At 41.2% G+C, this 16,195-nt stretch overlaps 2 protein-coding genes across 5 annotated transcripts in view; one reads left to right on the top strand and one right to left on the bottom strand.

The window, feature by feature from the left end:
- The window catches only part of LOC102226592 (myosin phosphatase Rho-interacting protein-like), a 51,731-nt gene extending 46,891 nt beyond the window's left edge, over nucleotides 1-4,840 (bottom strand). For 2 of the 4 annotated variants that reach the window (XM_023340897.1, XM_023340898.1), the window contains exon 1: nucleotides 3,834-4,840. In XM_023340897.1, the coding sequence (XP_023196665.1) occupies nucleotides 3,834-3,956 (123 nt within the window). In that variant the 5' untranslated portion in view covers nucleotides 3,957-4,840. The remainder of the gene's footprint in view (nucleotides 1-3,833) is intronic. The other 2 variants (XM_023340899.1, XM_023340900.1) reach the window with 2 other exon arrangements.
- Nucleotides 4,841-5,814: 974 nt separating this feature from the next.
- LOC102226336 (dehydrogenase/reductase SDR family member 7C-A-like) lies at nucleotides 5,815-13,863 on the top strand. The gene is made up of 7 exons (XM_014473364.2): nucleotides 5,815-5,956; nucleotides 8,118-8,274; nucleotides 9,629-9,741; nucleotides 10,844-11,054; nucleotides 11,154-11,246; nucleotides 12,803-12,964; nucleotides 13,060-13,863. Exons 2-7 carry the CDS (start codon nucleotides 8,121-8,123, stop codon nucleotides 13,266-13,268), a joined length of 942 nt encoding a protein of 313 aa, XP_014328850.1. The 5' UTR covers nucleotides 5,815-5,956; nucleotides 8,118-8,120; the 3' UTR covers nucleotides 13,269-13,863.
- Nucleotides 13,864-16,195: the final 2,332 nt, after the last annotated feature.

Genomic DNA, 16,195 nt, shown 5'->3' with positions numbered 1-16,195 from the left:
ACAAAAAAGTTGATATTCTTGCACATAACCTTCCCATTACTTCTCTTTTTCTCATTAAGTTGAAGACCCTGCATCATCGTCCTGCTTCTGGCCTTTGGTTTATGTCTCCTTCATGACTATTTGCTCTTACTACTGTGACAATAAAGATTTTTATTATTATTATTATGTGGAAAGCAACTGTGAGCACAACTTCTGTACAAGAACTTAAGAGGATTGGGTTTATTCCTGGCATTAGTTAACTAGCAGGGGATGTAAAATGATCAACTTGCTGTTTCACAAATTGAAACAGGAAGTTAAATTTAAAGGAGGCTGACGGTCTTGGTCAAAATTCAGCCGAGTTGCTGTGACATGAAGGTGTTTGGTTGGCTTTATGGAAAAGTTGTGATAATTTGCAAATGATGACTGAATCTGCCTTGATAGCTGCGATCAGAGCTTCCTGGAGGGATTGCCCTTTCATCATAAGTAAGCAATCTAAAGCTGGTGATCTTGGTTGACTGTGGTGTGGATCCGAGAGAAGAAAGTTGATTCACACAAAGGGAACCCAAGCTTACCCATGATCCAAGAACCTCCATCATGATCACACTGATCCTTAAAAAACAAAAAGCTCCCTCACTTGCAAACTTCACCTGTTCCTGAATACAAGTTGTTTTTAGGCTTTTACGAAAAGTCAACATATTCCAGACAATTCCTCTTGGTTTTGGAAAGTGAAACTGGTTTTATTTTTTCAGAATGCAGAGGATTCCTGCGTTATTTAATTGGATTGGTGAGAACAACTCAACTGCCTACTAAGAATAAAAACCCCCTTTAAACCATCTGTCTAATAGAGCATTGGATCCAGTTTGGCTTGGAGGCGTGAACTCTGCTTGACCCTTGAAGGTGCGCCATGGTATCTGGCACTAAGATGCCAGTGCTTACATTACCCCATTTGCCCTGCTTCTAACCCATACAGAACATCCTGCCCACTGATAGGTGCCAAGATAAAAAAAATGTTTAATTTTGCACGTTTCCAGTAAGGAGTCATAATAATGCCTGATTAGTATAAGCGATTTTAAAGCTTCTAAAAACACGTAGGAATGAACAAACTGTGTAAGATTATTGGCATAAATGAAACAGAAAGCGTCATTTCCACTCAACCGTTTATATGATTACGGGGAAGTGAACTGGAACGGTGGGATTAAGCAGCCGATGGAAAACGATCCTGCTTTCCCCCCCGACCACACACTTCCCGTCTCTCCTGCTCCCACTCGTCCATCCCCATCGTTTCTCCGTTTCTCCCACGTCTGCGTTAACCTCGGCCTTCCGGCGTTCTCCAACACTGTCCTTCCTCCGGTCTTCTCTGCCGGACGGACGGTGGGATTTACCCCCCACACGTCCCCCTCATCCCCCAACGGACCCGATCTCCCAACACAGTGGGAACAAACGATTTGTGAGAAAACCCGTGGCAACAGACGGAGAGGGGTGTGGAGGGGGATAAAACTCCTTGTGGAGCACACTGTCTGTAATAAAGGAAATTCTGTCAGGCAGCAGGAGCCGCCCCTCCCCCTCCTCTTCCTCAACCCACCTTTTATTCTCCTGCCGAACAGAGAAAGGCTGTTTCTGCCGGTCACTGTCCTCCTCTTTTGCGCAACTTTCCTCTCCGTTTCAAAGCAAACTCTGTGGCTCTGATTCACTCACATTTAATTTAGGACTCAAATTCACTTAGCTAAATCACCTATTCATGATGCCTTAACTGCATTAGGGAGATCTAGAGGAGCTTTCTTTCACCGGGGGTTGTCGGGTTCATCTCTTCTGAACACTGGGGATGTTTTTTTTTTTGTTTGTTTCTTTACAAATCCCCTACGCCTCACCTTCGATCGGTTCAGCAAGGCTCTGAAGCCTCATCCTGCTTACACGGTGTTACGTAACCGGGTCTGTTGCCGCTAACTGGTTTGAAGTTTGTCCAGATGGAAGGCACACAGAAACTTCCTTGTGCGGCGGCGGCGGCTCCCCGCAGACTGCTGGGATTGGTGGCAATCTGGGAGCGTTTTCAGAAAAATCCTGGCACCGTCGATGGAGGGAGGGACAAGCTCCTTCGCAGGAGATGCCGTTGTCCAGGGTCGAAGGGGGATTAGAGGAAGTGATGCAACTGTAAGCCCCTCCGTCCGGACTGCGGCGTTCGAGGGGTTAAGGGATGTGCAAGTTCCAATAGCAGGATGCTGACGCTGGCGTTTGATTTTTTTTTTTAAACGCCGTGTTCAGGGGCCCATCTGGGATCGATTACAGGATATATCACAGAGTAAACCAATGATCCGAGAGAGGAACACACATCACAGATGAACAGTCTTACCTCCCAACAAACCAAACAGCTTCAGGTCGCACAATCTATCAAGGAAAGCTGATTGGTTGCAGTGAACAAGGGGGGGAAAAGTTGTTTTTTTTTTTTAAAAACTTTTGCCTAAATAAACACTTACCCCAAACACTAGCCTCATTACCACACAGAGAACACTCTGAAGCACGCTGATTGCATCACACACACAAAGTCGATTGCCTGTAATGACATCCTGTTGATGAATTCAACCTTCACATCCAGCCGATCAACACTTCTTCTGTTTACCTTTTCTTAAAGTTACAAGGGTGTAGCTGTCCAGTCCATTTTACTTCTTAAAACCTCTGGACTGCTCACACAACATGGACAACTGGAGCTTGAGTAAAAACTGTATTCTAGGGACTTTAAGGAATAAAAACATCACATCTAGTTCAGAAGTCTAACATTTCCATAGGGAAACATATAGAGATTGAAAGGGAAAACGACTACGCAAACCCACACACTCGCATTCAAGGAGAATTTAGAGAGAACAACTAACCTAACCGTGACGTTTTCAGGCTGTGCGAGAAAGCTGGAGTATGCAGAGAGATCTAAAATGTTAGATATCAAATCTGGTTTGCATTATTTTTTTAAACAAAACTTGTGATTTGTGAAACATTTGGTTTGTTCTGATGAAAAAAGGAACAGTAACACTGCCAAGAGATGCACAGCTAAAACTGAAAATTGGTTGGTTGCTGGATTTGTCTGTTATCATTGGTTGTAAACTAAAAAATCCAAGCCTTTTTTCCAGTCAGTCAATGCATCACTCAATGCCCAAGCACTATCACGTTTTTTTGCAGACATAACACTCTTCAGTGTAGTAGTGATAACAATGTGAAGAAGACTCGGTTATCCACTAATATTATATATATATATTTATATATATAATTGTAAATTTCTAACAAGTAAAAAGTTTTTTCCCATTTGGTAACAAAAACGAGGCATGACTGCTCAATCTCTCACAAAGTGTGACTCCATCTTCACTCAACATAATGAAGGATTACTCATGTCAGAAATGATTCAGAAAAATATTTTGAGTGGGGTTCTTTTATCTTTTTATAGAACGGTTCTTCAAAAATCAGGAAATCTAAAGCTTAGCTAAAACAAATACGGATGCGCTTCAAAAAAAAAGTTCCCTTTGTGTTTTTTTTCCATTAATCATAGTTTCATGTGAACTCTGTAATTATTGTAAAAAAAAAAAAAAAGAAAAAGAAAACACTCCAGTTCAGGTTTGTCTTGTCAAACACCTGGGATTCCAAGCATATCTGCCCCGATGTAAAAAGTGGCGAAAATACCGAAAAGCACTAAAATCGCATTTTTTGTGCGTTTTCGCGAATAGCTGCGTTTTTAAAATATTCTTTACTGACTGTAGAGTAACTCAGTCGAGGTTTTTTTTTTTCCTTTTGGGATTTTATACCTTGAACTAGTAACTCCATAAAAATAAAAATAAAAAACTCTAAAATGCTGAATTGGGTTTTGACTGGCTTACCTGGGTCAGGTCCTGGTCGGTCAGCAGATGCAGCTCCCTCGGTTTGAAGCAGTTCTGACATTTACTTTTATTGAAGAAGTTCGCTTGGAATTTCCTACAGCTGTTTTCCTTCGCGGTAGACATTATATTTTAACACTTATCGAGAAAAATAAAATAAAATAAAAAAAAAACGAACTGGGGTTAGCTTAATTTCCCAAAGACCTTGAAGTTGTGATCCCGCTGTTGTCCCACTCCCCCCTATCCCGAGTTGGAATAAGCTCCAGCGCTCCGGCGCATTTTCAGGTAACAAACGCAGTTTCTGGACTTCAGCATCCGCAACAAACGTTTCCTTTTCGCCGCTTAAACTGCATCCAGTTGCTGCTTTCCGCAAAAATAAACAGCTGCCATCAAGCCAGCTTTCCCAGCAACCCAGCTCAGCGATGAACGCTTTCCAGTCCCCGGCCTGCAACCACAAAGAGAAGAGGGGAGAAGGAGGCTAATATCCTGTTAGCTTCCCAGTGGATCTCGAGCTTAATAGCGGGATGGCGAAAACCACAATAGCGGGCATTTGCGCAACTGCTGCCCGTGAAACTGCAGGCGGGCAGAGTCCATTCAGCAAACCGGCGTTCCGTGAGCTCCAACCCCAAAGGACGGCTTATAGTCAGGCAGAAAACTCCAAACCCATCCGCAGCAGTCGCTCCATGCGAAGTTCATCCAGTGCTCCTTAGCCCCCGGTTAGCGGCGGAGGCTAGCAAGCTGATACAACGCTATTGAAATACTCTCCGGGTTCGCTTCTTCTTCAACTTTACTTTTTTTTTAATAACGCCGAGGGTTTGAAGGTCCAAATGTTAAAATGTTTTCCTCTCGGGTAAAAACACTGCAGGCGGACAAACCACTTCTTAGCCAGGCATAATGGAGAAAAACGAGTATTTAAAGGTTCGGTTCCATAACTAGCCTCCTTGTAGCAGCAGCGGGTTTATTTTCTTCTTTCCCAGTGGAGCGAGGAGGAGAGGAGAGGTGAACGCAACACACGCTCCGGGAATTCGAAGGGATCTCGCGATAACTGCTCACTTCTGCCACCTACAGCCGGAGCAATGTCACTGAAATATTTCGATATGTGCTTTAATCAAATTATTCCCATTATTTCCATAAATGTGTATTTTATTTGGATTTGATGTGATAAAGTTGAACACATTTATGGATTTCAGGAAAATTTAAACCTTTCATATCTGAACAAAATGAGCAGCCATAAGCTATGAAATAACTATGTTAAAAATTTGTTTCTTTGCTTATATATTTTAGGACAAACTTGAGGCAGTCTTAAGCAAACTTTCTTTGCTTTTACAATGCTTGATTAGTTACATACTTGTATTCTCAATTTTGTCAATGAGAAGAAAAAAGTTAATATGTGGTTTCAGCTGTGTATGGTTACTAAGGGGGTATTTAAAAACCAAGTTGCTGTTTAAATATTATTTGGGTTTGCTTTTTTTTAACAGTGTTTCATCAGTATTTGACGTGTGTATGTTCACTGTTATCAATTAACTCCTTAGTCATAATAACTAGTAATAATTGAGTGAGTCTATTAATCACATTTTAAGAATTTGCTGTAATCATTAACCTCAAACCAAAATGACTCAGCAGGGAAAAAATAAATGTAATTTATTTAAAGAAATATTTCAAATGATTAAAAAGAAAAGATGCATTGTGTCTTAATTTACTGAAATATAACGGTTTAAATATAAACATGTGCATTTAGATCTAAGGAAAAATTGAGGATTTTATTGATTTATTTTGATTTTGAATCCAAGAGTCTTTAGTTTTATTTTAACCAGCTTCTTAATACCCCAAGCAAAGAGGGGAGCTGACACCCAAACTTGTGCTTCCTCTCTTCAAGCCGGCACCAAGTGAGCATACTTCAGATACTGTACACTGCATGTGTGTGTAGTATTGCCTGACTCAAGGGGAGGCTATTATAAGCCGGGGGACGGGGGGAGTTCCAGTGTAGAGCACTTAATCAGACACAGAGAGGAGCGGTGCCGTGTGAATGGGCGAGGGGGAAGAGAAGGGCCTCATTTACCCGACTCAATCCATAAAAGAACAACAGCCAGCCAGTCCTGCTGAAGGATTAGCTCCCTGTCCATGCTGTAAGTGAACCAATAATAACACAGATTACAGGTGTTTGTATCTATCGGTTGGTTGCTATAGTTGTGCACGCACAAGCCGACTAACCTTAATCATGTGTCAGTCCAAACAGGGAGCTAAGCAGGGAACTGGATCTCTGGAGCGATCAGGAGATTTTAGTGTGGATTAACCTTTATCTTAACCTGTTTCCACTTGTTAGATTGGACGGGAAAGGTTGGACATTTAAATGTGAATCTCTCCGGTTGCGGCCTTTAGGGTGTCCTATGACAGTGTTCCAAAGATGACAGTCTGTGGAGCCTCCAAGTCCAGAATGTATTTAGCCATTCACCTCATTTTACATGGAAAGTATATTAAAAGTAGATTAGCGAGAAGTCCAAATACAAACCCTCATGTAAGTTGAACACGTTTGTTGCAAGAGAAGATGCAAATACATTCACCCAATGCATTATAACCTAGTTCAAAATCACCCAGTTAGAAAACAAATATGTTAAATTTGGTTTTTTTTAAAAACCAAGCTTTTTAAATACCAGCAGAAGAGTCATGTATGTTGTCGTGACGATGCCGTCTTCTGCTTCCTGAAGTGACCAATAGCTGCTTTGAAATGCAAATGTGTCAGTTCCCTAAACTGGGAGATGACCTAAATATCCTACCCTTTATAGCCCTGAGCCGACACACATGAGCTGTTTTATAGCCTCAGTTTCCCTGTTTGCTATTGTGAGAATATCAGAAGTAAGGTTACGTTGTGAGCAAAAGTATTCTTGGTCGAACATGAACATTTTTCACACTTTGTCCCACTGCTTTACATTCATGTACTTTATTAGATGTGATAGACAAACACAAAATAGTGCAAAACTGTGAGATGGATGGAAAACAGTGCATGGTTTTGAAAAGTATGTACACTAAGGACTATTTACTTTGTTATCCATATATAAAATCAAGTGCAACAAATTGCATTCAGAGGTCAGCGAATTGGTAATCTCAGCCTGTTAACACTTTTGCAAGTTCCTGTAGGTACAACATAAAGACCTATTGACTGTTTTCTCTCAAATGAATTTATGAAGTAAATAATAATACAAAAAATACCGAGTTAAACAAACCAGGCTCACTCACTGAGCCTGTTGACCTAGTGTCAAGTTAACAGGCACTTTTGTACCACCACTACAATTATAAATCACCAAAAAGAGATGTTGCTGACCACCTTTATCATGTTGACCAGTTTTCAAAACCATAAATTTTTATTGGACTCTCACAGAGAAAAGTAATAACAAACAGAAACAAGAGATTACAAGTACATTATTGTGGAACGTTTGAACAAGTGAAAATAAAGTTGAAGTGCACAGTTACCTCCTGAATTTTCCCAAGAGACAATAAAGAATATTTCCACCCATCTACTATTCTTAGGGAGAATGAAATACGTGAGTTTAAGTAGAGACTAAACATTGTCGCCAATGAAAGTATTGGGGATTGCTTGAAGAATGCGATCATAGTGCCCAAAAGTGTACCCAGGACCTATGACCTATAGGGGGAGGTTCAAACTGTAAGACCAGCAAAAGTTTATTCCATTGATGTGAGTTTCAAGTGACTACTCAAAGAAAGGTTACCAGGCAGACGCTATAAGGACAGGTAGTCACTCAGCAGGGAGGCAAAGGGAGAAAAAGGTAAACTTCCAACACATAAAGAGATAGAAATCTAAGTTTCATGAGTGTACTTCCTTAGATACTGCGACCAGAGTCAAACAATCTGGCAAGGAACTATCCCACACACTGGTCTTCCTAAAACAGGGATTTTGATGGACACATGAGATACAAGTGAGTCAGTTACAGCAATGGAGTCCAGCTTATCTCCAGACAGTGTGTCAGTGCATGGATTGCACAATGCCTCAAATGCATTTCAAAGGTCTGCTGATTTGATGCAATGCATGACGACTCAAACTAATTTACAACAGCAAACAAAGAGTCTCCATTACCGTATCCATGTGCTTTCTCTGACTCACAAGGGTTCATGAAGTTTAAGTTAAAGAGCAACCTTTAATGATTGGGTTGTCCCAGTAGCAGTTGAATTCAGACTTGCTTTTTGTGTCGATAACTGACAATGTGTTTGACTTGACCAACAAATTGGAGTCTCCTTCCCCCTCACTGACTCCTGTTCTTTTCTTCTCTGCAGAACATGGGCCTCCCCTCGGTGATGGTGTTGCCCCTGCTAATAGTCGTCGCAGCAGGGGTGTACTACATCTACAATGAGGTCTTACAGTTCATGTCCAAGAGCTTAGTGCGCAACAAAGTCGTGGTGATCACCGATGCCGTCTCAGGAGCGGGCGCTGGTACTGTTCAAAACATTTGTCCTCACTTGAGTCCTACGAAAATGTATCTCTGCCAGTTGCAAAACGCACTGTCACGTAAATCCAGATTCATTGAATTGATATCAGAGACAGGACATTTAGTCATGGAATTATGAATGGAGCAATCGTGTTGCCAGGCTCGGCACACATCAAAACAGAAAGGGAGGTAACCACTTGTAAAGGATTGTATCGTAGTCGTGTCAGTTACCGTTTCCAGGACTTGACTGTGTTTGAGAGCAGTTGCTTCACAAGTTTGGGTGAAGCTGTCTGGTTGCCCAGACTGAGAAGTGAACTCTTTACAACACAATTTGGCCTGCCAGGGCGTGTAGTTGCCTTAAAACACCGGTTGTTTTCAACATTGAGCCAATGTCACATTTTCATAAAATGTCTATTCCGTCTAATCCTGATTTTAATCTAATCCTTATTCCGGAATCCTTAGTCTCTCCTGACCTTCAGTTGCTGTTCTTATTGACTTCAGATGCTCTGGCAACTACCCGATAACACTTTCTTTCCAGTCATAAGGCCTCCACTTATTCCTTTCCTGTTCTCGTTTTAGATGTGCCAGCTCCTTGTAAACCGAATCACTTGCACAACCAGAGCTGGCCTGCATGTGTACCAAATTATGTCTTTTTGGAGGCCAGACTTGGTGCTTAAGGGGTTTTTCTTGATAGAGGAAGGAGAAAAAAACTAAATCATTTCTCCTTTTTTTTCCAGTTTTATGCTAAGGGCTGCATGGTGCAGCACTTGGTATCACTGTTGCCTTACAAAAAGAAGGCTCTGGGTTTGAATCCTGAGTTTTTAGTGCTTGAAATGTCCATCTTCTCCCCAAACATTCGTGGGTTCTCCCAGGGCACTCCAGCTTCCCCAAACCCCCAACAGTCCAAAATCATAACTATTAGATCAATTGGTCTGTCTAAAGTAAATCATATAGACAATGGATACTCTTATGCTAAGCTTTGATTAGCATTCAATTGATTCAAAATAAAAAATGGATCCTTAGATTAGCACAGACGGAAATGTTACATTTTGTCATAGGGGTAAATGTTCAAACAATTTAGTATGTAACTACCTGGACGCTGCGCTATGCTGATTTCCCGGCTAATTCTTTTCTGTTTTGTTTTCTTTCAGTAGGAATAATAAATATCTACATTTTGAAAAGGAATGTTTATTTCAGTTTCACAGAGAACACAGACATTTGTTTTCATGATTGGTTTTTAGACGCTCCGTTGGATATATTCCTTGCTGAAATGTCATCAAGTTTAGCTAAGGCAGTCAGCAATTGTTCATTTTTGCATATATATTTGTCTAAATAGCATGTTTATGTTGTCTTCTTCAGAATGTGCCCATCTCTTCCATAAGGCCGGTGCCAGACTCATTCTGTGTGGAACTACCTGGGATAAGCTGGAATCCCTGTACGACTCTCTGACTACTGACTCTGATCCAAGAGAGGTGAGGAAATGAAACAAGGACCATTGGTACATGCCAGAAAGTGTGTCACTTCAGGTTCTTAAGGTGAATCATGCTCCTTTTTAACTGTACTGAGCCATTTGATTGGCACAAACCATATGGGAAGCTTCCCAGGGCAGCATGTGCACCAGATCTGTGTGCTGCAATGTGACGAACTCGCAACCCGTCCAGGGTGTACTCCGCTTCTCGCCCGGTGACGACTGGAGATAGGCACCAGTCTACCCACCACTTCACGCCCGCACTTGCAGGAACAAATGGGTATGCAATGGGTGGATGGATAAATGTGACTTAATTGAATTAGCAACCACAAACCTCAAAAGATTTTGTTGAGTCTTAATGTGGTAAACCAACACAAAGCAAAAGGAAAATGAGACATTGTTTTTCAAGTCTTACCACAATTTTTCAATTAAATCTAGATCTGAACTTTATGTGGGCACTTCTAATCCATAGATATGCTTTGACTTGATATGCTTTAAGTCAAGTTAAAGCATATCTTAACTTGACTTAAGATATGCTGAATGTCTTAAGTCTGAATGTTTTGGGCCGTTGGGTCTACCTTTTGCAACCTCCAGCAGACCCCGGTCTACTGCTGGCTTTTTGTGAGGTGTGTGCCAGCTCCGCGAATGGCCCATGGATATCAGAATCCGTTCTTGTTTTGATCAGAAACCCCTCCCAGATAAACACTTCCTCTGCTCAGCACAATGGAAGGATATCCTGTCTGACAGCACGCTGTCCTCATGTGTCTCTTCGCTTACACACTCCACTGCACATGGAGCATATGGCCAGAGCAAGTTTAGATAGCTGTGCGAGCGACACAGAGCCAATCAGCATCGGTTTATCATAAAGGATGTTTTCTTTTCTGATAGCTCGGTTATCCTTTCCTGTCCTTCTGTCCAAGCAATCCAAGTTTTATTCTGTATTCGTGGAGGACTGGAATAAATCATTTATTCTCTGAACATATGCGTTATCTATTACAAAATATTTTTGCGGGGTATTTGTTTTTCATTAATTACACAGCATTTTTATCTTTTAGTCTCGCAATCAATTATCCACACCTTACAAAGTGCCACTTGTTTTCACTTAGACATTTGCCCCAAAGCTGGTGATCCTGGATTTCAGTGACGTGGACAGCATGGAGGATGTGGTGGCTGAGGTCATGGAGTGCTACGGCTACGTGGATGTGCTGATCTGCAACAGCAGCATGAAGCTGAAAGCCCCCGTCCAGAGCGTCTCTCTGGAGCAGGACAGAAACATAATGGACATCAACTACTTTGGTCCGAGCAGCCTCGCCAAAGGTGAGGGGGAGGCTGTGACAAATCCGGCTTCAGGTTTGGTTTAATCAGTTTTTACTGTGGCTTGTAGACCGGCTTTATCTAAACAGTGAATTGTGGCAGGTATTCTTCCGGCGATGATGTCAAGAAGATCAGGACACGTTATACTGGTCAACAGCATCCAGGGCCGACTGGCGATCCCATTCAGAAGCTCGTGTAAGTTGCCAGCTAAAGTTTTAGACTCCAGACAGTGAAATAAGTCAGAGTTTACATCTGAGGCCAAACATTGTAGCTACCTGTGACACAAAGGTTGGGAGACATCTCACTCAGATTAGATGAGACCAAGCTTTAAACCTTTTTGGAATACTTGGAAAATACTATTTGTAGACACAAAAGGAACAATGTGCATTACCCTACAGACATTGGAACATGGCGATTGCAGCATCATCCTGAGCTGGGATGTTACTGTGGGAAAGTCTGTGGCAAGATCTGAATAATTTCCATTCTGACAGTAGCTGTGCCAAAATGCGAAATCAAAGAAGAAAAAAAAAATCTATATTTGGATTTGCAAAGCTTGTAGACCATTCCACACATTGATTTACAAGGTATTAAAGTCTTTATCTATCTATCTATCTATCTAGATAGATAGATAGATAGATAGATAGATAGATAGATAGATAGATAGATAGATAGATAGATAGATAGATAGATATAGATAGATAGATAGATAGATAGACAGATAGATAGATAGATAGGGATGCTAGCTGTGCAGAACTAGCTCTGCATTGCTAGCTAGCTATGTGGTGGCTTTTTACATGATGGTATACCAAAGTTTTAAACTTATTTTAAAAGGATCACTTATATGGCCATTAAATTTTTTTCCTGACTACAAGGACAAATTTGGAACAGCCTTGGAGTTTAGTAAGACAACACTGCTTTTTATAAGTTATTTAGCTAATTCGGTCAAGCAGATGGCTGCATACTCTAGCTTAGCACGTAGCCTGACTAATAAACCGTCTGCCACCATCGTATTAGATTGTGTTTTTCTTGAGAGACTGGAACAGGTTGGATAAGCACTTTTAAACCACCACTACATTTAGCCTCTATATTTTTCCTCTACAATTTTGCATTAAAACTTTGTGAAAATACCATAAAACATCATAGCTTGACTCAACGTTGCCACAAGATTTGCACATCATGCCTATTTCCAGAGTCCTCTGAAGTCACTCACCCTTCAGGAAATGTTTCTCAGTCTGTTCCGCTGCCTCTAGACTGTGACGACAACTCTGATGCTAATAAAACGTTAATTGTTTTTATGCCTTTCCTTCAGGCGGGTAAATAATGTAGGTTAATTGTTACATTACAGATTGTAAGAATGCATGAAAAAGATAATAAAGGCCAGGACCTTTCGTTACTTTCTACAGCCAAAACTATTCTTTGTTCTGTGTTTAGTTTCTTTTCATTGCTGTAAACAAATCAGAATACTTCAGAATAACAATAAAATAATCTTTTGCTCAATAAAAGTTTAATTTGTTGACTCCTAAAAATCTCCAGTTTGCTCTCAGTCCAACCAGAGTCGATTAGATTTGAAGTGCCGTCACTTCCTCATTCGTAGCATTTAGTTTCTCTGTGTCTTGTAACCAGAGCGCTAGACCTGAGGGCTTCCGCCGATGAGGCAGAAAACAATTACACAAAGAATGCTGTGTGTATTGAATGGAATGAGACTCTGCAGACAAGCTTGGGTCGCTACATGTGTTACGTCTTGCTGACAGATGCGGCCTCCAAGCACGCAGCGCAGGCCTTCTTCGACTGCCTCAGGGCCGAAGTGGAGGAGTATGGGATTGTTGTCAGTACCGTCAGCCACACCTTCATCAACGCCTCTGAGCCGCCGCCCGCCGTGGAGTCAGCTCCAAAGCAAAACATCCTAACCGATTGTGAGTATGACGCAAACCAAAAGACACGATGCAGATGTTTACGTTACGTTTACATTACTCTTGGGATGAGTCTCAATTGGTCTGTTCCTCCAAAGACATCGCCAGCCAGCTCAACCACGGCGTGCGGCCTTCGGTCCTGGCCAATGAGATTCTGGAGACGGTGAACAGGAAGAGGAAGGAGGTTGTGCTGGCCCACCCCATCCCCAGGGTGGCCCTCTACCTCCGTTCCCTCTTTCCTCCCTTTCTCTTCGCTGTGCTGGCGGCCGGAGTGAAGGACTCCGTGTTGGCAGAGCCGATGCAGTAGAAGAAGACGGGAGTAGATGTGAAATCAAGCAAAAATATTGTCGGTCTCGAAGGTTTCACACTGTTTTCTCTTGCTGCCTAACGCTTTCAGAATTATGGATTGATTTTGACAGACAACAATTGAGTGAATGCATTAAAAACTGCTGGGTTAAAAAAAACACAAATGAATTTGGATTCATTTTATATTACTTTGCGATGCTCACTGAATGATCCAAACCTTGGGTTTGACTCAGCATGGTGGACTACTCATTAAAAATTGATAAAAGAGACCAGTATCTCCTTCTATGGTAACCAAAGAGTTGTTTGAACCTAATGACTTTTATGACTGAGCAAGCAATCTTTATGTTAAACTGTATGATTGTCATTTTTAATATAAGTCTGCAATGGCAATGATCAGATTAAAAAAAAAGACAATGACAACATTATAAGATCTTACAAGATCTTTGTTGACAAACAATTGAAGTTTCTTGGAACTTAACAGAAAAGAACCTGTGGGACGTCATGGCAGCAAGGAACGTATACAACTGAAAATGTTTTGCTTACGACAGTGAGGAAACTTAACTTAAATATACGAATAAAGTTTGTTGCTTTCAGTCTTACAATTTTCTTATTTCCTCTGAGAATGTGATGCATCCAGAACCATTATCCACTGGTGAGATTTACTGACTTACTTGAACAATTAAGAACACGTAAAGCAGCCTGAATAGGCAATCCTCTGATCTTGCAAGATGTGAGACCTTCAAAACCAGGGCTGTGCAGAGACCTTTGGAGGGGCAGGGGCTCAAAGTTAAAAAAGGGCACATTGAACAAGATCTTAAAACATTGTACAACAACATAGCAACAACTCATATTAATCAAGACTTTTATTGGATCCTACTGTATCATTGCCATCACATGGGGACGATGCAAAGCAATTATATTTTCCCCAAAACGTATAAAGTTGCTGTTTCTGCTGCTGACAGTCACTCAGGGCTGAGCTGATCTGAGACTGTAGCTGCTAAACAGACCAGAGGAGAGAAAGTTGCTGGTTATGAAGTTATGAAATAATAAAATTTGCTGCCATTTTACTAATTAAGCCCTAATAATATCTATTTAACCTCTAGAACAGGGGTCTCAAACTCCAGTCCTCGAGGGCCGCAGACCTACAGTTTTTAGATGTGCCACAGGTTCAAAACACTGGAATGAAATGGCTTAATTTCCTCCTCCTTGTGTAGATCAGTTTTCCAGAGCCTTAATGACCTAATTATTTTATTCAGGTGTGGTGCCTTTACAGGTATTTAAGTTATTGAGGAGCTCATTACTTTTTTCTGAATGTGCGATAAGAAATGGTCCGTTTTGTGATATATATATATATATACTCAAAATGGCTGGAGCAGAATCATCTGTATTGGACAAACCTTAACATCAGAAATTCTGCAGGCCACAGGACAAGACGTACGAGCGTTTTCCTTTGATTTTATAATCAGATTGGTTAAATTGCAAATAGGAATTCTGTTGGAAAGTTAAATATTTCATTTTCTTCATGTATTAACTTAAAATTGGACTATTATTATTCCTACTTTCAGAAAATGATTGTAATTCACAGACATGTCCACTAGATGGCAGCAGCACTTATGACAGTTCTGCATGGTGGCAGGTTTTCCTCTTCTTCCTCTTCCTTGTGCTGAAGTGTTTCTTTTTATCCTACACTGGGAAATGTTTAAATAAAACTGAATAAATATTTCTGATTGTTTTAATTACTATTGTCATCTATTCCCCCCCCCAAGATCTGCATCAAAAATAAACACATTCCCTGTAAAAACACGTCCGATCTCTAAAGCTGACGCATGTCACAAACCTTGGCCAGCTTTAAATGTAAAGTAAATTCAGCAGGTCCAATCAGGGAGTTTTCTGCTGCTCATGTATGTGAGTTTGGGGCTGTGGGAGTGGGGGGTTGGTATCTAGTCCAGCTGGTAAGCGCGAGTGTGTCCTCCAGGTCACTCTCCTCAGGGGAGCACCTCTTTTGTCCCCGGGGTCCTCGGGACAGGAATGCTCCTCTAATGTCCACATGAATAAATGCAGCTCTGTGACATTTCCATGTGTCAAACAGGAATTTTTTTTATTTTAAAAAGAACTCTGCCGGATTCTCCAAATTGGCATTTTGATCGGACACATTTCCATATGTCACCATCACCATTCGCCGCGCGTGAGATGATGGGGCTCCGGTCTGCCCCCCCACGTATGACTTAGTGTTTAACAGGACTACGCTGATGGTTTCATGGCACGCCCGTACCGTGCGAGCCATGAAACCATCAGATTTATTTTTGCTCGAAGGTAAATCAAACAGAAAAGCACTGAGGTGTGCAGCCGTTTTAGCGAATGATCTAAGCCTAATAGTTTCTCTCAATCATCTGTCTGCGCTCTTTTGTGAGTAATATGTAGATAAAGCCCAAACATCAGGAAGATGATAGTCCTGAAGCGATACCCAGGGTTGATGCTTACTAAATGCAAGACATGACTTATAAATGGGAACGTCTTATCAATTTTTAAAGGCCAGGTTATTGACACTAACCTGACTTATTGAGGTTATGGAGAGGCCATGGTAATGATTCCCTAAGCTTTCAGTTACAACACCAGAGGGGCCGGCTCTTGCTTTAAAATATTGGACGGAGGCAGGCTTTACTGCTCCAATGAGCATTAGTATAATGTCTCCTTTGTCAATCCCTTCTTATTGCTTTGGATATTAGTATCCCAGCTTGCAACGTATAAATAAAAACACGTTCTCTTCTGTTTTATTTAGCCTGCACTCTCTGGACGTTTAAATCATTTTGGTCATTTTAACCTTTTCCTAACATCGAAAGGCTAATCGTTTATTAGTCCACCCACATTCTCAAGATGTCCGTTTACCTCCCTAAATTTTTTTGGAGTACTTTTAATGGAAATGATGTC

The sequence above is a fragment of the Xiphophorus maculatus genome, chromosome 10, assembly GCF_002775205.1.
Source record: "Xiphophorus maculatus strain JP 163 A chromosome 10, X_maculatus-5.0-male, whole genome shotgun sequence".
Classification (NCBI taxonomy): domain Eukaryota; kingdom Metazoa; phylum Chordata; class Actinopteri; order Cyprinodontiformes; family Poeciliidae; genus Xiphophorus; species Xiphophorus maculatus.
This window is presented reverse-complemented; position numbering and strand designations above follow the sequence as displayed.